We start from the raw sequence: 19,665 nt of genomic DNA, 5'->3' as shown, positions 1-19,665 counted from the left end.
ATTTGTGGGACCTGAAGGATTTTTCTGAAGAACAGTTTAACTGTTCAGGATAAACAAGGGACTATGTACAAAAGGTACACAGTCTAAACCTGACTGCTGCAGTGGTGGAGATTAACAGAACAAAACATGTTGTTGACCTGATTGAGGTTTGACTGATCTAGGTGGAGGCTAGACTTAACATTTTCAACACTAAAACCTAGAATACATGTGTAGAAGAAATAGCAGCATTAAGCATTACAGAAAAAAAAAAAAAAGTTTGTAATGTACGACCATGCAAGACAGAACTAAGAAATGACAAACCAAAACCCAACCGTTCACAGCAGCTGCTACTTTTTATTTAGCACAAAAAAAAAAAAAAAAAAAAAAAAAAAAAAAATTAATACACGTTGACATCTTTCACTCCATCATAAAAACCTAAAGACCCGTTTTCAGTTGCTTCCATTGTATTTTCCACAACCCGTTTCCTCAGATCACCAATACTCTGTTCAAGAAAACCACAACTTTAAATAGATACTGCCAGTTACTCATAAAACTGTACTCATTTGGTACATCAACCCACTTCCATTTGTTGGACAGGTGAAGTCATGTGATAAATAAGAGTTACAATACAATCAGGATATGACCCAATCCTTATAGAGCTGTACAACTTTATGAGCAGGCAAAATCTATCATCCACGACACAAATCACCACATTTCATTCTTAACTCTGCATTTCAGCTCCCCCACCCACCCCGATCAAAACCGTTTCCTCAAAAACACCGTCATTATTGCTAATTTATGATGATCCCCCTTCCCTAATCTGCCAGCTGTACATTGTAGTTACAACCAGTGTCAATTATGGATGTTAAACGGTATTTCCCATTGTTTCCGGGAAACAAATGGTGTTGGCAATTCAGTGAAAGGGGATCACAGGCAGTTAGAGACAAATAAGCAATAAACTGATTAGAAAACAGATTAAAAGCAAAACCAGGACAAAAAAAGATCTTGTTTGCCATGTACCGCGTCCATCAGTTGGTCAATGTTTGTCAAAAGAAAGTAGACATTGTTTCAATGGCAACAAACAGTTTAAGATGTGCGAAGGAGAGAATGACCACAGGAAAATCATTGACAGCAGCCCTTGTCATGTCCACTTGGGATTTTTATTATCTCATTGGCTGTTTTTCTTTCTTTAGGAATTTTCACGTGTCTTTGATTGTTGTCTGTTCTTTTCTAAAACACTGAGGAGAGAAACATTTTCATCCATTTTTTGCAAAAAGCACCTCCCACTGGATAAGGAGAGTAAAATCATGTTATACTGACTGAGTTGAATCTACCGATGCGAACAGCGCAACACTTATGCATCAGGGTTCATCATGAGCGTGTGTGTGTGTGTGTGTGTGTGTGTGTGTGTATGCACCGTTGTTAACAATCATAACAGATTAAGGTTCCTCATCTCTGATGATGGTAAATACAATGGCTTTAGGTCCATGCGCAGAGAGAGAATAAGAAGAGTGAAGGAAAGAGAGAAAGAGAGAGAGAAATAAGAGAGGAAAGAGAAGACACATCTTCTCTCAGTCTGGCAGCAGTAGTGCAGGTCCAAAAGGTCAAAGTTCAAAATTAAAAATGGGCGGTGAATTCTCCTTCCTGAAGCAGGAAGTCCACTGGTAGCATCTGTCAGGTGGTCAGTGCGTGATGTCGTAAATCAGCCTCGCTGTCGTGTGAGACACAGATTATGGATGGCGGAATGGGTCACTGTAGAACCAAACCCACCTAAAAAACAAAAACAAAAAAAATATTTCTAGGGTTTTTACACATTACTTAAAATGAAATAAATAATATATATATATAAATATGTTAATATAAATAATGGATTTCCACACAAAGTGACATCTAGGTGCTTGGGGAGCCAGATTGTGAAGCACTATGGCCACCTAGTGTATGAATTTAGCAATGCCAATGCTAACTTACTGTGCAAGCCAATGAATTTAAAGGGATAGTTCACCCAAAAATGAAAATTACCCCATGATTTACTCAATTTCAAGGCAACCAAGGTGTATATGACTTTCCTATTTCAGATAAACCCAATCAGAGCTATATTAAAAAAAAATATCCTGGCTCTTCTAAGCTTTATAAATCACAGTGAATGGCTGCTGAGATTTTTATACTCCAAGAAAAGTGCATCCATCGATTATAAACTGCCCCACACAGCAGGGGTTAATAAGGACTCTTGAAGTGAATCGAAGCATTTGTGTAAGAAAAATATCCATATTTAAAACTTTATGAACCGTAATCTCAAGCTTAAACTAGTCTCGCGTAGCCAGACCTTCAGACTGATGGCAGAGATCTGGGAACTTTGGGCGCTTTGAATGGCCAAGGCCCACCCACAATAACAGACTGGTTCGTACAACTCTCGAACTTTACATTTTTCACATACTTTTGAAAAGCCAGCGTTTAGTACATCCTGATAAGCGTTCGTTGTCACAGTTGTAAACACGACAGCTTTCTTTTTTCGTGAGAGGGTTTTGTGGCACGGCAGTTTTGTTTCCAGGAGGAAACACACGTTTTTGGCCCAGACACACAAGTCTCCCGGAAATCCTGTATAATCTAACCAATCCAATGACAACTTCAAAACTCCTGAAGTGTTTCCAGATAAGTGTGCCTTATGCACCAACTGCTACGTAAAACTAGCCCAATAGCATTTTGAGGGGGGTTCCTCATTAAAAATTGTGGTCCTTGGGGTAAAATACTTGTTTTGGTTGGGGTTCCCCTGGTAAAATTCGCATTCCATATTCTGCGGGAAAACCGCAGAGTTGGCAAAACTGCAAAGTTTCCTTTGTTCAGCAAAGAAAGTCTCCTCTTGGCTTATATTGAATTCTCTGACATTTTTCTTTACAAATACTCATTTTATACTTCTAATTCATAAACAGTGTTTTTTCTCTCCACTGCGTGTCCGTGTTCGTCACTTTTCACCAGAGCTTACGCTACACCTACTTCCTACTCATCTGCTGGAACGCACTCTTGTGAATGTGTGTAGGACAGTTAGCGGAAGCTAGAAATCACTGTTTATAAAGTTTTAAATATGGATATTTTTCTTACAAAAATACATTGATTTGCTTCAGGAAGCCTTTATTACCTCCCCGGAGCCCAGTGGGACACTTTATGATGGATGGATGTGCTTTATTGGACTTATTTTGGACTACTGAAAAATAACACCCATTCACTGCCATTATGAAGCTTGGAAGAGCCAGGACATTTTTTAATATAACTCTGATTGTATTTGTCTGAAAGAAGAAAGTCATATACATCTAGGATGGCTTGAGGGTGAGCAAATCATGAGGTAGTTTTCATTTTTAGTTGAACTATCTCTTTAACCTGACTCTTACTGACTGAAAAGGACTGGTTTTAATGTTTTAGGAACATTCAATCATGTGTATGAGATCTGAAAACCCATACCTTTTCTGACCCCATGCTGGGACATTTCCAATTGTAGAGGTAATACTGCAGATTTCCATCTCCAATGCCAAACTTGAGCTTCTCCAAAAATGTCTTGTTCTCCATCAGGTCCAGTGCATTAAAGACATCAAATCCTTTCTGAAAGGGGAATAAGACAAGAAAAGCTTTAATAAATCTGCTCATAGCTGAACGCTTCAGTTCATGCCCATTGCCCACTTTAAACTGAACTGAGGTTCACCTATGGTACTTCACTGCTACAATAACATTAAGTCATTTATAAAAGTCTTTTACAAATAAGGAAAATTGTACATCACTTTACACCCAAACTATAGCTAAGTAAACTCTAATTAAGGCTAATGAATCAAAATTGATACGGAAAATCAACAACAAGCTTAACTGTGCCTGCACATGCAATAAAAGATTTAGGATGCAATGGTTATATTTTAAATCTTTTTTGCACATAATGTATAGCACAGCCTTCACAGACAATAATAAAGGGAATGTTTCACCCAAAAATGAAAATTCTGCATAGACAGCAACGCAACTGACATGTTTAAGGCCCAGAACGTTAGTAAGGACATCGTTAAAATAGTCCATGTGACAGTGGTTCAACCATAATATTATGAAGCTACAAGAATAATGCGCATGTCAACATGTACAATTTGAACAATGTCATTAATACTGGGCTGTACAGTGTGACAGTTTCAATTTACGACTATAAAAAAAATTTAGGAGCACCGGTGTGAATGGCCTGATCAGCATGTGTGTGTTTGCGCTGAGGGGAGCTTCAAAAACTACTGAAAATAGTTTGAAACAAAGTCAAAACTGAGCCACTGCGCATTTCCATTCAAAGACAGCGGTGTTTCATTTATGAATGAACATGCGTTTTTAAACGAATCTAGTGAGTCAACGATTCAATTTCCCATTCATAAAGACAGTCACCGGCTTTATTCCTGAATAAATCAGCTGGTCGAACGAATCAAATGAATGAATTATTCAGTATTAAAATCAGTGACTTGCCACCACCTACTGGCAGTTTTAGTTTCATCTTTAATCTTTGCAGTTAAGTCATTTAATATTTCTATATTCAAATTTTTATATTTAAAAACTTCAACTCAACATGAATTTATGAATTTGATTGCACTCATCCCACCTCTGAGCCTCAATACACATCTGAAAATACACCTACAAGCCACTTTTGTGTTCCTGTTCCACCTCTGTAGTACAAATTAATTTTGTTAATACTGATTTAATTTGATTGATAACTTATTTGTATTCTACTTGTTCATATTCTGTTTTAATTAGAAATTTTAAAAAGCTTATAAAATATTTTTTTTTTTTTCAAAATTTGACATAAAAGATGACATACTTTTAATAAAGTTAGAAAAATGCCATTACAAAGGTAAAAACAAAATTCCCCAGTAAATCACTTTAAAGGGTCAAATATCACCTCGTAATGGGAAAGCTAATTTATTATCACATTTTTTGATTATTGATTAGGAGATGCTCCTGAAATTTTTGACTGTGCTCCTAAAAATTTAAGCGTAGAGCCCCGTTACTGCCTTTCTGGGCCTTGAACGTGGTAGTTGTGTTGCTGTCTATGCAGGGTCAGAAAGCTGGATTTCATCAAAAATATCTTAATTTGTGTTCTGAAGATGAACGAAGGTCTTACGTGAGAGTGAGTCATTGTTGACAGAATTATACTTTTTGGGTGAACTATCACTTTAAAATAATCATTAGTTGCAGCACCAACTCATACACACACACGCGCACTTTCACTGACTGACCGACTTGGCGAGGATGAGAGCGTCTCCCATCAGATCCAGCAGGGGGGTGGTGGTGTGTACGTTATAGAAAGAATACGCTGCCTTCAGACTGCGATGCACTGGATGGTTCATGATGGTGGACGGCAGAGTGTAGAAACTCAGGAAGTCAGTCACCTTCCCGTCTGAATTCTACAATGACATAAAGGACCATGAGTTCACATCAAATATATTTGACAGAAATAACCCAACTGTTTGTCACTAGGATGGTGTGTATTCTTAGGCTTCAGTGAGTGTAATACCTCCACTATATAGGTGTCAATGATGTTCTCCTGAGGAAGCAGCCAGTGTTGGACCTCATCAGGGCTCATGACGGGAACCAGGTTAAACTGACTCAGGTATTCCCTCAGCAGGCGGTGAACTGCTGGCACATCCTTTACAGTCATCGGCCTCAGGCCTGAAGTCTTAGGAGCCTACAGGAGAGAAACATGCCATGAGGGGGAAAAAGGAAACTACACAGATTATACTCAGAGAAGCAGGCTGGCGTACACACCTCTGGCAGACGATAGAGCTTCATGGTACGTTGCATAGTCATGTTTCGACTCAGGTGAGAGAACTTCACGTCAATCAGCTTCCGTGGGTTCAAGGACCGGTGCCAGTATCTAACATAAAAACAAGCAAAGCACTTAGTGGGAAACAGATTTGAAAAAAAAATTAAGCTCTGTAACATTGAGATTTTAATTTTTATGGGAATTTTGTCATTTTTTCTCTCCACCTCTCAAAGGATTGGGCTTGGTACAGTTTATGTTTTTGAAAGAAGCCACCCAATAGCCAATCTTATGGTAGCTTTTACAGAAGCACCTGTACATGTTAAAAGAGGGCAGTTGTGTGTCTCACCTGCAGGTGCCCACTGGTTTGGGCAGCACCACACCTGCGGTGTACACAGCCTGAAAGATGCCCTCCAGGTTGACCCGTCTGGTGATCTCCCTGATGAGTACCGGAGCCACTCGTTTCGAGCGAAGTTTCTTATGCACACACAGGAAGTTAATCTCCACCATCTTCTTCTCTCTGGGAGGATCGAAAAGCAGGCACAGGTCAACAATGAAACTGAGTGATCAACATAAATACTTTCAATGCAGACTAATTTAAACACCTCAGAGTGACCATTGCACTCATGCAAAAATGTGATTGGTGACAACTGTCACTATAAATGTTATTCTTTTAACAGTCTCTTTTAAAAATGGTCAGTAATCCGTAATAGAAATGTAACCATGGACCATAAAACCAGTCTTAAGTAGCACAGTTAGATTCAAAGCAATAGCCAAAAATACATTATATAGGTCTAAATCATCGATTTTTCTTTTATGCCAAAAAAACATTAGGATAAGTAAAGATCATGTTCCATGAAGATATTTTGTAAATTTCCTACTGTAAATATATCAAAATGTAATTTCTGATTAGTAATATGCATTGCTAAGAACTTCATTTGGACAACTTTAAAGGCGATTTTCACAATATTTTGATTTTTTGCACCCTCAGATTTTCAAATAGTTGTATCTCGGGCCAAATATTGTCCTATTCTAGCAAACCATACATCAGTGGAAAGTTTATTTATTAGCCTTAAGATGTATAAATATCAATTTTTTAAAAAAATTGACCCTTAAGACTGGTTTTGTGGTCCAGGGTCACAAAAATAGTTCTATAATTATTACAATTTAGTTTCATTAGCCCTATAAAATAATGTTTTTTTTCCAGATGTACTGGCAGTCATTAGTTGTCTGTGGATATATTCATAAATTCATTAAAATGACAGTTCACCCAAAAATGAAAAATATGTAAACACCCTTAGATTGTCCCAAACCTGCACCTGGGTTTCTTTCTTTTACTGAACACAAAATTAAAAAAAACTGTTTGGTAACCAAAAAAAAAAAAGGGTAGCAATTGACTTCCACAGTATTTTATTCTCCATAATATGGAAGTTAATAACTACAACCGTCAACTGTTTGATTACCAATATTCTTTGATACTTTCTTCTGAGAAAGAAAGAAACGCATACAGGTTTGGAACAATGATGGGAAGTCAATGAAGACAGAATATTAATTTTTTTGGATGAACTTCATTCATTTCACCCATGTTGATTAAATGCTTAAATTAGCTGCTTTACAACCAATTTAAAAAGTAGTTTCTGGACTTAGAAGCTGATTTTAGTGTATTTAAACCAGTATATGGAAACACTTCTGACTTCTTACATTTCATAGATGCGGATGTTGGCTGGAATGGCACTGATGAAACCAACTAGCTTATGATTAGAGTTCACTCTCACTCCACAATGCCACTGAGGCAACCAGCCTGGAGGACGCAGAGCCCTGGGACAAAAACAGAGTTCAGCTAAACTCAGAGACGAGGGCACATATCAATTAACTAAAAAAAAAAAAAAAACAACTTTTCAAACATTCTTACCAGAGCAGAAATTCAGGAGAGTAATCGAAACGAAACATGTTGTCATCATCCTCCACATAGTTCTCGTTCAGGAGAGTGTACAACTCTTTCAGCTTCAGAGAAAGAGAGAGAAAGAGAGAGGGAATAGAAAACAGATTTATAGTTGTATCCAGGTGTATATCTGTACGTAAATAAGATAAAATAAGCTTTATTTGTTTAAGTGTCGTACCACTCCAGGGTCTCCCAGGTCGAGAGTGTCCCAGGTGAAGCCCTGCGGGAGGCTGTAGGGCTCCTCTCGTATGTTATCTTTATCCGGCTCAATGCAGCCATGTGACATCACAGTCTCTCCTACAAACAAACAAGCGAGAGAATCAGACTGCTGTCATCAGGCAATTCAACAAAAACTTCAGTTTCACACAGTATCATCAGTCTACACTGTGCCAAAAGTCATGAGTCTCAAGAAATCATGTTGTACTACTGACAAATGGCATCACTAAAAAGCGATGTCAGACCAAGGAATAAGTATAAAAATTAAAGCAAATTACTTTAAACGTTGGAGTTACAAAACAAAAAAACAAATGTTCAATACCAAGTTTGGGAACAGGCTGAGTGTCCCAGAACTGATAACTGCGACGTGTGGCCTCCTCCATGGTTTTAGCTGGACCCTGTCCCACTGAAAACAGCTCAATGGCCTTCTGGATCTCCTGTAACTTGTCCGCAGGGAGGGAGTTTACCTGAGGAAGAGACAACAGGTAAAAATTAAGCGAACACTTACAAATAGGGGTGTCACGATAAATCGATCTCTGGAATTGATTCTGAGCTTAGTTCTTAACTGCAAACGGCGCTCTAAGCTAGTTTTTAACTGCACACTTACATGCTCACAAAGAAGAGCGCTTGTGCGTTTAACGTAATTAAAGTGGTTCAATGTAACTTGGACCTCGGGTTTTATGCTTTTATGACACAAGATTAATGCAAACACAGCCCAGTGTGAACATTCTTGTAATTCGCTTTAACCTTTTCAAACGTTATGAATGATTATTTTAAGTTCAAATGGTGTGCGTGTAAGGAACTAGATGCAAGCAGAGTATGGCTGTTTTTAAAGCATTCAGTGCCATCTACTGTTAAAAAACTAAAAATCTGAATCTATTCAAGAGAGAATCACAATGTATTTGGAAAATCGTAGAATCGATCCATTAATCGATTTATCATGACAGCCCAACACTCTTAAAAATAAAGGTTCTTTATCGGCATCAACGGTTCTATGAAGAACCTTGAATATCGATAGAACCTTTCAAATGCAGAATCGAATTGTTTATAATCGAAAAAGGTTCTTTCGATTTTTAAAATGTTCTTCCAATGGTTCTTTTAGGAACTAGGAAGGTTCTTTGGGGAACCAAAAATGGTTCTTCTATGGCATCACTGCAAAAAGATTTTTTTTTCTTTCTTTTTTTTTTTTTTTTTTTTTTAAAGAGTGCACTTACAAAAGTACTTTGGCAGTGCCATGGTGCCATATTATCAGATAGCAATTAATATTTCAAAAAAATACTATGGTATTCAAGGTATTTCCAGCACTAAAATATAGGTATAAATTAAAATATTTTAACTGTACATGAGTACACTATGAATTTGGGACAGCCCTTGTAAAGATTTTTTTCTCTCTTATACATACGTAGACATGTACAAATTATATTTCAGGCTGATACTGCTATAAGCTGAAAAATAAGGAGGCAAAGGTAACCTAGACATAAAATATCCTGTATTAAACACATGAAGCCATACAAATACACTTACTTTGGCTAGCGGATCCTGTGCTGGATCTTTTGCTCCAGACTTGTCTTTGTTCTTTTTCTTCTGTTTCTTTTTCTTCTTCTTCTTGGCACCTGTGTCCCCCTTCTCCCTGTGGGTCACATGAACTCAGTTGACATGGGCAGATATAATGAGAGGTTATGTCCACACCGCACTAACCGCGGATGATGCAGGTAAACAGGCAGCATGTAACATCCCAATAAAAACATCACCGTTCCTGATGCAATCAGCAGTATTTCAGAACGACAACCAAACTTCCTGCTGCCATCTGGTGGCACTATGACTATAACTTAATATTGACAAGTATATGTCTTCAGGGCAGAACATGTGAAGTTTGGTGCAGATTGGACATTGTATGTTTAAGTTAGTGCAAAACATGACATGTCCTGTTGCCAGCTGGTGGCACTATGACTGTAACAGAATACTGGCCTTCAGATGTGTTCAAGCCGGGACTCTTATTGAACATGTGAAGTTTGGGGCAGATCATTTTATGGCTGAGTTATAACTTCTATTCCCATGCTGAAACATCAATCTGTGTCACATTGCCATGGACACGCTCTTTAAAGAAAACTCAAGATCTTCGCTATTTAATAATCGCAAAGGCCTTTAGATTAGACTGACCAAATATAACGTTGATGTCATTAAATCTCTAGGAGGAGTTCGATACAGCATAAAATATGTCACTACCTGTTGCCAGCAGGTGGCGCTATGACTATAACTGAATATGGGCATGTAGATGTCTTTTGGACAGGACACTTATCAAATATGTAACGTTTGGGGCAGATCAAATATTGTATGCCTGAATTATAACAACTTCCTTTTTCAACATCGAAATTTGCCAGGCCGCCACAGATACGGCGTTCAACGAAAACTCAAGATCTTTGCAATTTAACGTCTTTAGATTAGACTGACCAAGTTTGGTGTTGATGTGCTTAAATCCCTAGGAGAAGTTTGTTTAAATACAACGCCTGAAAATGGAAAAACAGGACAAAATTTGCACAGAAAATTCTAAATAACTGACATCCTGTTGGGATTCAGACTTCGAACCGGGGGTATTTATTATTTTTTTTTTATAGGTATTGGTGTGACGTGTCTACCGAATTTCATACACTACCGGTACTTCACTGGAATTTTATAGGTGGCGCTATCGAGCCTTTTCCCCACACCCACTTCGGAAACCATTTGACATAAATTTTCACTACTTTTGGCGTGTGCAAAGTTTCATGAGTTTGAGCATGTTCAGGCCCTCAAAATGTGATTCATTTTGGAGAAGAAGAAACTGAGCAATTACAATAGGGTCCTCGCACCACGCTTGCTTGGACCCTAAAAAGAAAAAACAAAAACAAAACTGAAATATATAACACTAATGCCCCTCTATCCCACAATGCAGTTCAACTCATGCTTAAACTATATAGACACAAGAGCCGAGCCACACACCAGTGGTCGAGCTGGAACGGGACGACTTACAGAGAGATGCGCGGCTAATCCTATTAATGTCCACGAAGGGAGAGAGGTGACACAGCTGAGCTACACTTGTCAATGGGGGACAGATGGTCTATCACATGACCTGCAGAAAAAGCATGTTTTGTGTGTGCGAGGGGAGGTGGGCTATATGACAAAGACTTACGGATAAACAAGCACCCCTGTGACTATTGCTTTGACAGCCGTCCATCCCTGTTGGATGGGCCAAAGCCATCAGGGCTTCCCTTTTTGGTCTCTATATTGATTCAATAAGTATAATCTGCAATGAATGACCTCCTCTTAACATAACGGACAGCTGTTTAGTAGATTTAAATGATGCATGTTTAATTTGATTGAGAATAAACTACTAGTCTGGTCACTGAAGAAATGATGGGCGCTTTTGAAGTGATTCAATTGTTTCGAAGCTTTGAAAAGGTTTGTTTCTCCCATCACTACTGCGAAGTCAGTTGGCTGGGCAGATGGTAAGGTTGAGAGATCTGAAACTAGTTATGACCAGCTGTAAAAAGGAAACACAATTTAACTTGTCGCAAAGATAACATGCTTATGACATTAAAAGGAAAATTCTGTCATTAATTACTCACCCTTGTGTCGTTCTAAACCCGTTAGACCATCGTTCATCTTCAGAAAACAAATTTTTGATGAAATCTGAGAGATTTCTTTTTTTTAATCAATGTTCTTACTACCTTTTTGGGCCTTGAACATGGTAGTTGCGTTGCCGTCTATGCAGGGTCAAAAAGATGATCTTACGGGTTTGGAACGACATGTGAGTAATGTGAGACGGGTGAGTAAAAAAATGACAGAATTTTCAATTTTGGGTGAACTAAACCCTGTAATATCAATAGTAATATAGTCATAGTCATATACATTTTAACTGTAAATAATGCTTTATTTTAATGTAGGGAGGAGCTATGAAAAATAATCAGAAATTTAGGTTGAGACTAATGTATAAACATTTTTTTTCTTTATAAATGGAGGGATTTTTGACATCTCTTATCACTCCATAAATCAGAAAATACTGTTAACAGGCAGAAAAAAAACAACATCATATTTTTAGGAATAAAATAATACACAAATCAGGTGATTGATATGGAATGTTGATAGAATGTAGAAGGTTTAGAATGTTGATAGGAATGAAACTGATATTTTCTGGCTCTGTGCATAAAACTAAAGAAAACGGCTTTTAAAGATATGTATTGTAATTGAAATATACAGATGCAAACCTATAAATTGTAATAAACTAAACATTTAAATGTGTTTTGGATGTGTATTTTGAATGTTTTAGGTTTACACTAGTCTAAAACAAGACATGTTTTGGGAGCAAGACAGCCCAAAATTTCATTACTGACAAATTTATGAAAAAAAGAAAGAAAAAAAAAATAATGGTTTAGCTTGTCTTATCTTAAGATTACGTACTGTTTTTTTTTTTTCTGCACTGTATTTCACCTCATGATTTTAATTAAATATAAATCTACCAAACGTGTCATATGACTGTTAGACACATATAAACAAAACTAAAATGTATAAGGAAATATTAATAAACACATTATTGTTATAATAACGGCAAAAAACGGCAGTAACTACATGTGGCAAATCCTGACAGGACAGACAGAGTTTAGTCATATTACGTGATCTTAGGCACGCTACCATTACTTCATTATAATAATAAAACGCAATATTTCACTCACGGTGTCTGAATATGACCTTGAGGGACCCGAGTTAGATAAGAAGCTGGTTAGTGAGTGTCTTTCAGTAAACCAGGGACAGTAAAAGGATTTTGGTGAAACGCTGGAGCTCTTTGCTACTGAAAGTGAAACTCAGGCAGCATCGGTGAACACGCTTGAACCGGGAGCAGGGGGATGAAAACGTTTACGGATGCTCTATTTGCTACTAGCAGCAGTCAAGCTATCTTGATCAAGTTAAACCATTGGTTAACGACAGCAAAGCCATATTACTACCAACCTTGTGGTCATAAAGGCCTAAATTACCATGCTTGTAAGCGATTTTCGGTGGTGATTTATTAATACTGGGCAGCTTATGAGTTATTGAACAGCACATGCGATAGCGACTGTGTACGATTTAACGTAATAGCTTATTCGTTTTTATACCAAACCAAGAATTATGGTGAGGCTGCTAAACCTCTCATACAAATACCAATGACCATAAACCTGGTCATATGGAACCGTCCTTTTGTTTGATTGACGGCGTCCGAGCCAATCGTTTTAGAGATTCGTCCGTCAGTCAAGGCAGTGAACCAAAAGCGTAGAACCAAGGGGCGGGCTGATATGCTGCTAGCGTGCCACAGCCTAGCTGAACAAGGGCCCTGTCTTTTCGGGCCTCGAGGAAGACTATTTTACATTTACGAGCCAACAATAAAATGCATGCACGCTCACCCGTCATCAGAGTGGTGCTCTTCATTTTCACAATTGCTGCAGTGTCCGTGATCCACTTCTAGCTCAGTTTCTTGCTCCGGCTGCGGTGCTGTCTCATTCTCATCCGCCATCTTTAACCAGGAAGTGAGGATCTCGCCCTGCGCTCTCACACCCCGCGAAACTATTGGTGGGCTGCCGCAAAGCCCGATGGTCTCGGTAGTTCTATCATTCTATGCCTCACATGTCCATCTTATCCCATTTTAAGATGTATGTGTTTTTGTGACAGTGCACATTAATAAACATTACTGTAATAGCTAAAGGCTTTTTTATCTGTTATCCCTGGATAGAAGATAAAAGCATAATACGAATTTTAAAGTGGAAACCAGTCAGTACTCTACCAGTCAAAAGTTTTTGAACAGTAAGTTTTTTAATGTTTTTAAAGAAGTCTCTTCTGCTCACCAAGGCTGCATTTACTTGATCCAAAGAACAGCAAAAACAGAAAAAAATATGCTGATTTTGCGGTTTAAGAAACGTTTATTATTATTATTATTATCATTATTATTATTATTATCAATATGTGACCCTGGATCACAAAAACAATCATAAGGGTCATTTTTTTTCAAAATTGAGATGTATACATCATCTGAAAGCTGAATAAATAAGCTTTCCATTGATGTATGGTTTGTTAGAACAGGACAATATTTGGCCGAGATACAACTATTTAAAAATCAGGAATCTGAGGATGCAAAAAAAAAAAAATCTAAATATTGAGAAAATTGCCTTTAAAGTTCTTCAAATAATGTTCTTAACAATGTATATGACTAATCAAAAATTAAGTTTTCATACATTCACAGTATGAATTTAACAAAATATCTTCATGGAACATGATCTTTACTTAATTTCCTAATGATTTTTGCCATAAAAGAAAAATCTATAATTTTGACCCGTACAATGTATTTTTGGCTATTGCTACAGATATACCCCAGCGACTTAAGACTGGTTTTGTGGTCCAGGGTAACATATTTAAAACAGCTGAGTACATTTTTTAGGATTCTCTGATGAATAGAAAGATCCATAGATCAGCATTTATCTGAAATAAAACAATGTACACTATACCATTCAAAATTCAGAAATGATAGAAATTAATATTTTTTTAGCAAGGATGCTTTAAATTTATTAAAAGTGGTAATAAAGACATTTATAATGGAACAAAAGATTTCTATTTCAGATAAATGCTGTTCTTCTGAACTTTCTATTCATCAGAGAAACCTGAAAAAAATCTACTCAGCTAGTTTCAACATAATAATAATAAATGTTTTTTTGAGCAACAGTTCAGAATAATATTTCTGAATTTCTCAATATTTCTATTGCTTTGAAATCACAGGAATAAATTACACTTCAAAATATATTCAAATAGAAAAAAGTTACTTTAAATAGTTAAAAATATTTCAAAATTTTACTGTTTTGCTGTACTCTGGATCAAATAAATGCAGGCTTGGTGAGCAGAAGAGACTTTAAAAAACATTAAAAATCTTACTGTTCAAAAACGTTTGACTGGTAGTGTATCCTACCATGCACACATGCACATACAGACATTCAGAAGTCATTAAATCACACAATAATTAAGTTCAATTAGATTTTTAGATTTATAAAATATATGCATGCTTTCAAAGGCACTACATCTTTTCAAATATCAATACAAACAATTATTAAGCACAGTTGCACAATGGAGATTGATTCACATATTTTCAAAAATAGACTACTCAAGCATAAAGAAAACAAAGCTAATAAGTATCTGTGGTAAAGAGGTGAGGCGTTGCAACTGATGCCTGCTGTTAATAATGTAAAAACAAATACTAGTTTATAATAATTTATTTAACTACTGATTATCTATTTCAACACATCTTAAAAACAGAGTTTCCTTGCTAAAACGTATGCTAGTATTCACAAACATACACATACAGTACTGTATAAACAAGTAAGACATTAAGATCAAGACATGTTGTGTTTTCTACTTTGAAAATTAAAATTTACATTTAAAACATGTCTTAACAGAAGCAGCTGACAATGTAATATTATGATAAATTAATTAGCATAGCCTAGTACAAAACAGAACTTTATGAGTTGTCGATAACCACAAGTTTTTATGATTCATCAAACTTGGATGTGAAACAGAGTATCTAACGGCAAGTGCTATAGTTGCCTGCATCTTCAGCAAAGACTCACTGACCAAATTGTGTAATTTGACCAAATTTGAACATCTAACAACACTGAGTATTTTCACAGCTTGCTTTTAGCTTTCACGATAAATTTTCTGTCTCAAGCATTGTTAAACACAGATTTCACCATTAGCGGTAGCTTTTATAAAATATATATAATATAATTATTTTATTAAATTAATTATATAAATACATTTCATTATTTTCTCTTTTTTTCTTATTACCTATACACTGCTGAATAGCTGGTGTCTGTGTTTGAATCAATTAAAACTTGCATCAAAATAGTCATGATTCTTACTAAACAGTCCATACACTTGCTATGCTTCCTTCTAAATGTTTTTCTACACTTTCTTTACCTTGCTGTCAGTATTCAGCATATCAAAACCACCAACAAAAGACAAGATTTAAACATTAAAAAATATTAAAGACAGCTAATTTCTGTCTGTACATACAATTCTTGTCCAGCATGTAATGGCTAGTTTAAGCTCTAAATTTTCACAAAATGTGTTACCTTTTTTTTGATTTCAAGGCTCAAAGAGACCATATTTCAATGGAAACAGCCTCTATAATGTCAACACTGGCTTGTAACTTCTAACAATACTGATTTCATAACTTCCGCAATAACACTTCTATGACACATTAGACGTTCTGCTCTGCAGACAACACCACAAATGGACATTAAAACAGCAAAATGCACTTTGAATCACGCATCTACACTGACTTTCTGCAGACTGTTGTGCACAGTGTTTGTGCTTGCATGTCCATTGTCACATGCTTTTTCAGGTGGTCTCATTCTGGAGTCCCAGCAGCACCTTGAGAGCCTTGCTCAGGGGCTTTTCCTTCAGTAAGGTACTTCCAGAGACAAACATTTCCAGGAATCATGACAGAAGCCTCAGGCCTTGCCTTTCCGCTCAGAAACAGTTTTAATAGGAACTCCTCGTCGTACCACCTTGACGTGGATGAAGAGGGTGGCAGGAGACAGACTGGAGCCGTCAGCTTTTAGCAGGTGAACATGACGATAACCTGGAAAACAAAACAAACACTGGAATAAATATATGTGAAAAATCTAGTTAATAGGTGTTCCAACCCAGCAGGTACCAGGTGTCAGGTTGACGTTGGACCCCAACGATGGATAGACATTGCACTGTGGTTGAGACTAAAAATCGGGTTGAGGTCAGTATTTCACGTCAATTTGACATTGACTTAACGGATTTTGGTTACACAACCTAAAAACAACAAAATATCAACATCAGCTGATTAAATTAGCTGATTGAAATTAGACATTGAATTGACATGGAATTTTGGTCACCTGACATCGCAACCCAAATTTAACCAAATATCAGTGTTTTATGGCGTATGGAATCGAGAAATATGTAGCAAATAAACCACAGATTATTATTCTCTTATCCATTAAATGCATGTATGTTTGGCCAGTGATTATTACATATTCGGATCTTTAGTAACACGGAAGTATCTCTAACTGCTGCAATAGCATAAAATTCTCCTGATATTTTAATAACAATTACAGAAGAATTAAATTAGGCATTTTTATTACCTATTAAAACTTAGAAGGGTTCAAGTTTGAGCAGATGATTTTATCATCACCGTCATTGTTGAAACTCATTTCCCCAGTACATTCAGCATCTGCCTCATATTCGCGATCTCAACCATATTCTCAAAACTATTTTCAGAGACTTTAAAAACAATATTTTGATCACTGGCAGATTATTCATCACATCCACCATCAAATGATAATGAGATATTTATTTCATTGCGTACAGTTATTGCTCTGCAGTAAAGCCATTTAAGCCAGGTCAATTTTGCTGTTAATATTTTTGTTTTGTGCCTGCGTTAATTATGAGTGAAACATCACTTCATTATTATCTATAAAACAGTGCCACCTTGAGGAACAAAGGTGAATTGCACTTACAGATATATCAGATATTTAATAAATGTTGCTCAGGAAAAATATATCTACACTATTATACCACCTAGTGACCCTATACACTTTTTTAGGGCTGCCCCCTAATAGTCAATTAACCGTTAGTCGACGAGAACGGGCTTGGTCAATCAAAAATGTTATTAGTCACTTAGTCGTAGAAAAAAAAATCCACGGACATGACGGACAGATCGTTAACGGCTGGTCTATGTGGTAATATATAACATAGGACAGGACATTCAAACACTCATTTATCATTTATCGACCTCAAATATGGCTTATCATCTAAAATATGCAAGTAGTAGCAACTTTACATTGCCATTCAGTCTAATGTTTACCTACTAAAATGTGCGCTATTCAAGTGTCTGTGTGGAGTGTGGAAGCTGAAATCAGCGTGCTTACTACATGACAGATGGAGGCGCTGTTGTGGTCACTTGCTCCTACAATACTCTGTCATTTCTGGTCATAAAGATGAGAGCAATATGTCTTTAGAATCGGTAAAAACTCTACGTTTATTTGTGTGCACTCACAATAACAACGAAACGCTGTGCTTTTGTAAAATAATGAAAGCAGGATGCGCTTTCTGCCGTTTCGCTCTCTGTGAACTTGAGCACGAAACTTGGAAACTCTGTGTATACTTGCCTTACAGACATAAGAAATATATCTATAGAAAGTAAAATGTCTACTTTGATGAACCAATTCAAACAGAAAACAAATATTCACAGATTATGTATATGAAATATGCATACAGGCGCATCACTACTGCAGAGATGATGAGTCAGTGTCGCCGACTTCCTGCATGCGCTTGAGTGCTTATTAGGTTATATTTGTAGGCAATTAAAGGCTCATTATTATAATTTATACAGTTTTAATAACTGTGTGACTAATAGTTGGTTAATGCTTAAAATGAACGACTACTAGTTGACCAGAAAAATCTTCAGTCGAGGACAACCCACACTATTTACAAAAAAAATCAGAAATCAAACATTCCTATAATAATTATTTTCTTGTTATATTGTTTATAAGAAATAGATTGACGAATAGTAAGAAAGATGATGTCTAATTTTAAAAAATAAATGAGGGGGAGAGTAGTGAACGACGTCCCAGACCTGATGTATGCATAAGGGTTAAAGATGTCAGAACAATTAAAATTTTGTTTATATTGTATTATTTACAGTTATCTAATTTAGAGTTTATGACTTTCACTGTCTCAGTGTTTTTCCAAAATGAAGCCAAAGTTTCATGCCAATCAGGATTCGTTCAAATGCAGTTTCACATCCTTTTTGAACTTCAGATCTAGGCATTTTTTAACCATTACATGCTTTAGGCCATGGCCTGAGAAGCAGATTTCCATCTCATTGATCTCTCAGTGAACTGGAAGCTATTCTTCTTTAGGAATGGTGCAAAATCCCACTCCACACAGTAGTTGTACACAGGGTAATTGTATAACAACATTCCAAAAACTACTAGAGCTGTTTTAAAGGCAAAGGTTGACCTGACCCTTCATTTTGTCCTTTTTATGTCCTTGATAAATAATTCTTTTTACAGTGGATATTTCAAGCATTGTTTTCTGATTACTATATGTAATAGTTTATTTAAAAACATTAATTTATATAATTCACACTACTGAAAAGTTTGGAGTTGGTAAGTTTTTTTGTTTTTGAAAGAAGTCTTTTATGCTCATCAAGGCTGCAACTATTTAAAGGAGAAGTCCACTTTCAGAACAACAATTCACAGATAATGTACTCACCCCCTTGTCATCCAAGATGTTCATGTCTTTCTTTCTTTGGTTTGTCAAGAAATTGTGTTTTTTGAGGAAAATATTTCAGCATTTTTCTCCATATAATGGACTGATATGGTGCCTTGATTTTGAACTTCCAAAATGCAGTTTAAATGCGGCTTCAAATGATCCCAAATGCTGTTGTAAATGAGGAAGAAGGGTCTTATCTAGCAAAATGATCGGTTATTTTCATTAAAAAAATACAATTTAAATACTTTTAAATCTCAGACGCTCAGAATCTCATAGACTGCAGTCAGAGTTCAAAAATCATTTCAAAATCATCCTACATCACTGCAGAAGTACAGACCCAGTCTTTGCAAAGTGAACAAGATCAAACACCATTAACAAAAAAGGTAAAACAGCGATATAGGACAATTTTGAAATTGAGGGAGAAAATACGGTCAAATACGGTTTTTCGTCATACCCTAACTGCCTT

At 36.5% G+C, this 19,665-nt stretch overlaps 2 protein-coding genes across 2 annotated transcripts in view; both read right to left on the bottom strand.

Moving 5' to 3' along the window:
• Positions 1-313: 313 nt before the first annotated feature.
• On the bottom strand, positions 314-13,455 carry nmt1a (N-myristoyltransferase 1a). Its single transcript, XM_051106482.1, has 12 exons — positions 13,313-13,455; positions 9,426-9,531; positions 8,224-8,368; positions 7,864-7,982; positions 7,656-7,747; positions 7,445-7,561; positions 6,093-6,263; positions 5,749-5,857; positions 5,498-5,668; positions 5,220-5,387; positions 3,433-3,570; positions 314-1,749 (listed from the first exon to the last, which is right to left on the bottom strand). The coding sequence occupies exons 1-12, from the start codon at positions 13,420-13,422 to the stop codon at positions 1,729-1,731; spliced, it is 1,467 nt and encodes a 488-aa protein (XP_050962439.1). The 5' UTR covers positions 13,423-13,455; the 3' UTR covers positions 314-1,728.
• A 1,475-nt stretch (positions 13,456-14,930) lies between these two features.
• The window catches only part of plcd3a (phospholipase C, delta 3a), a 40,964-nt gene continuing 36,229 nt past the window's right edge, over positions 14,931-19,665 (bottom strand). The window contains exon 15 of the mRNA XM_051100693.1: positions 14,931-16,533. Within this exon, the coding sequence (XP_050956650.1) occupies positions 16,403-16,533 (131 nt within the window). The 3' untranslated portion in view covers positions 14,931-16,402. The remainder of the gene's footprint in view (positions 16,534-19,665) is intronic.

This window comes from Labeo rohita, chromosome 3 (genome assembly GCF_022985175.1).
Source record: "Labeo rohita strain BAU-BD-2019 chromosome 3, IGBB_LRoh.1.0, whole genome shotgun sequence".
Lineage (NCBI taxonomy): Eukaryota > Metazoa > Chordata > Actinopteri > Cypriniformes > Cyprinidae > Labeo > Labeo rohita.
This window is presented reverse-complemented; position numbering and strand designations above follow the sequence as displayed.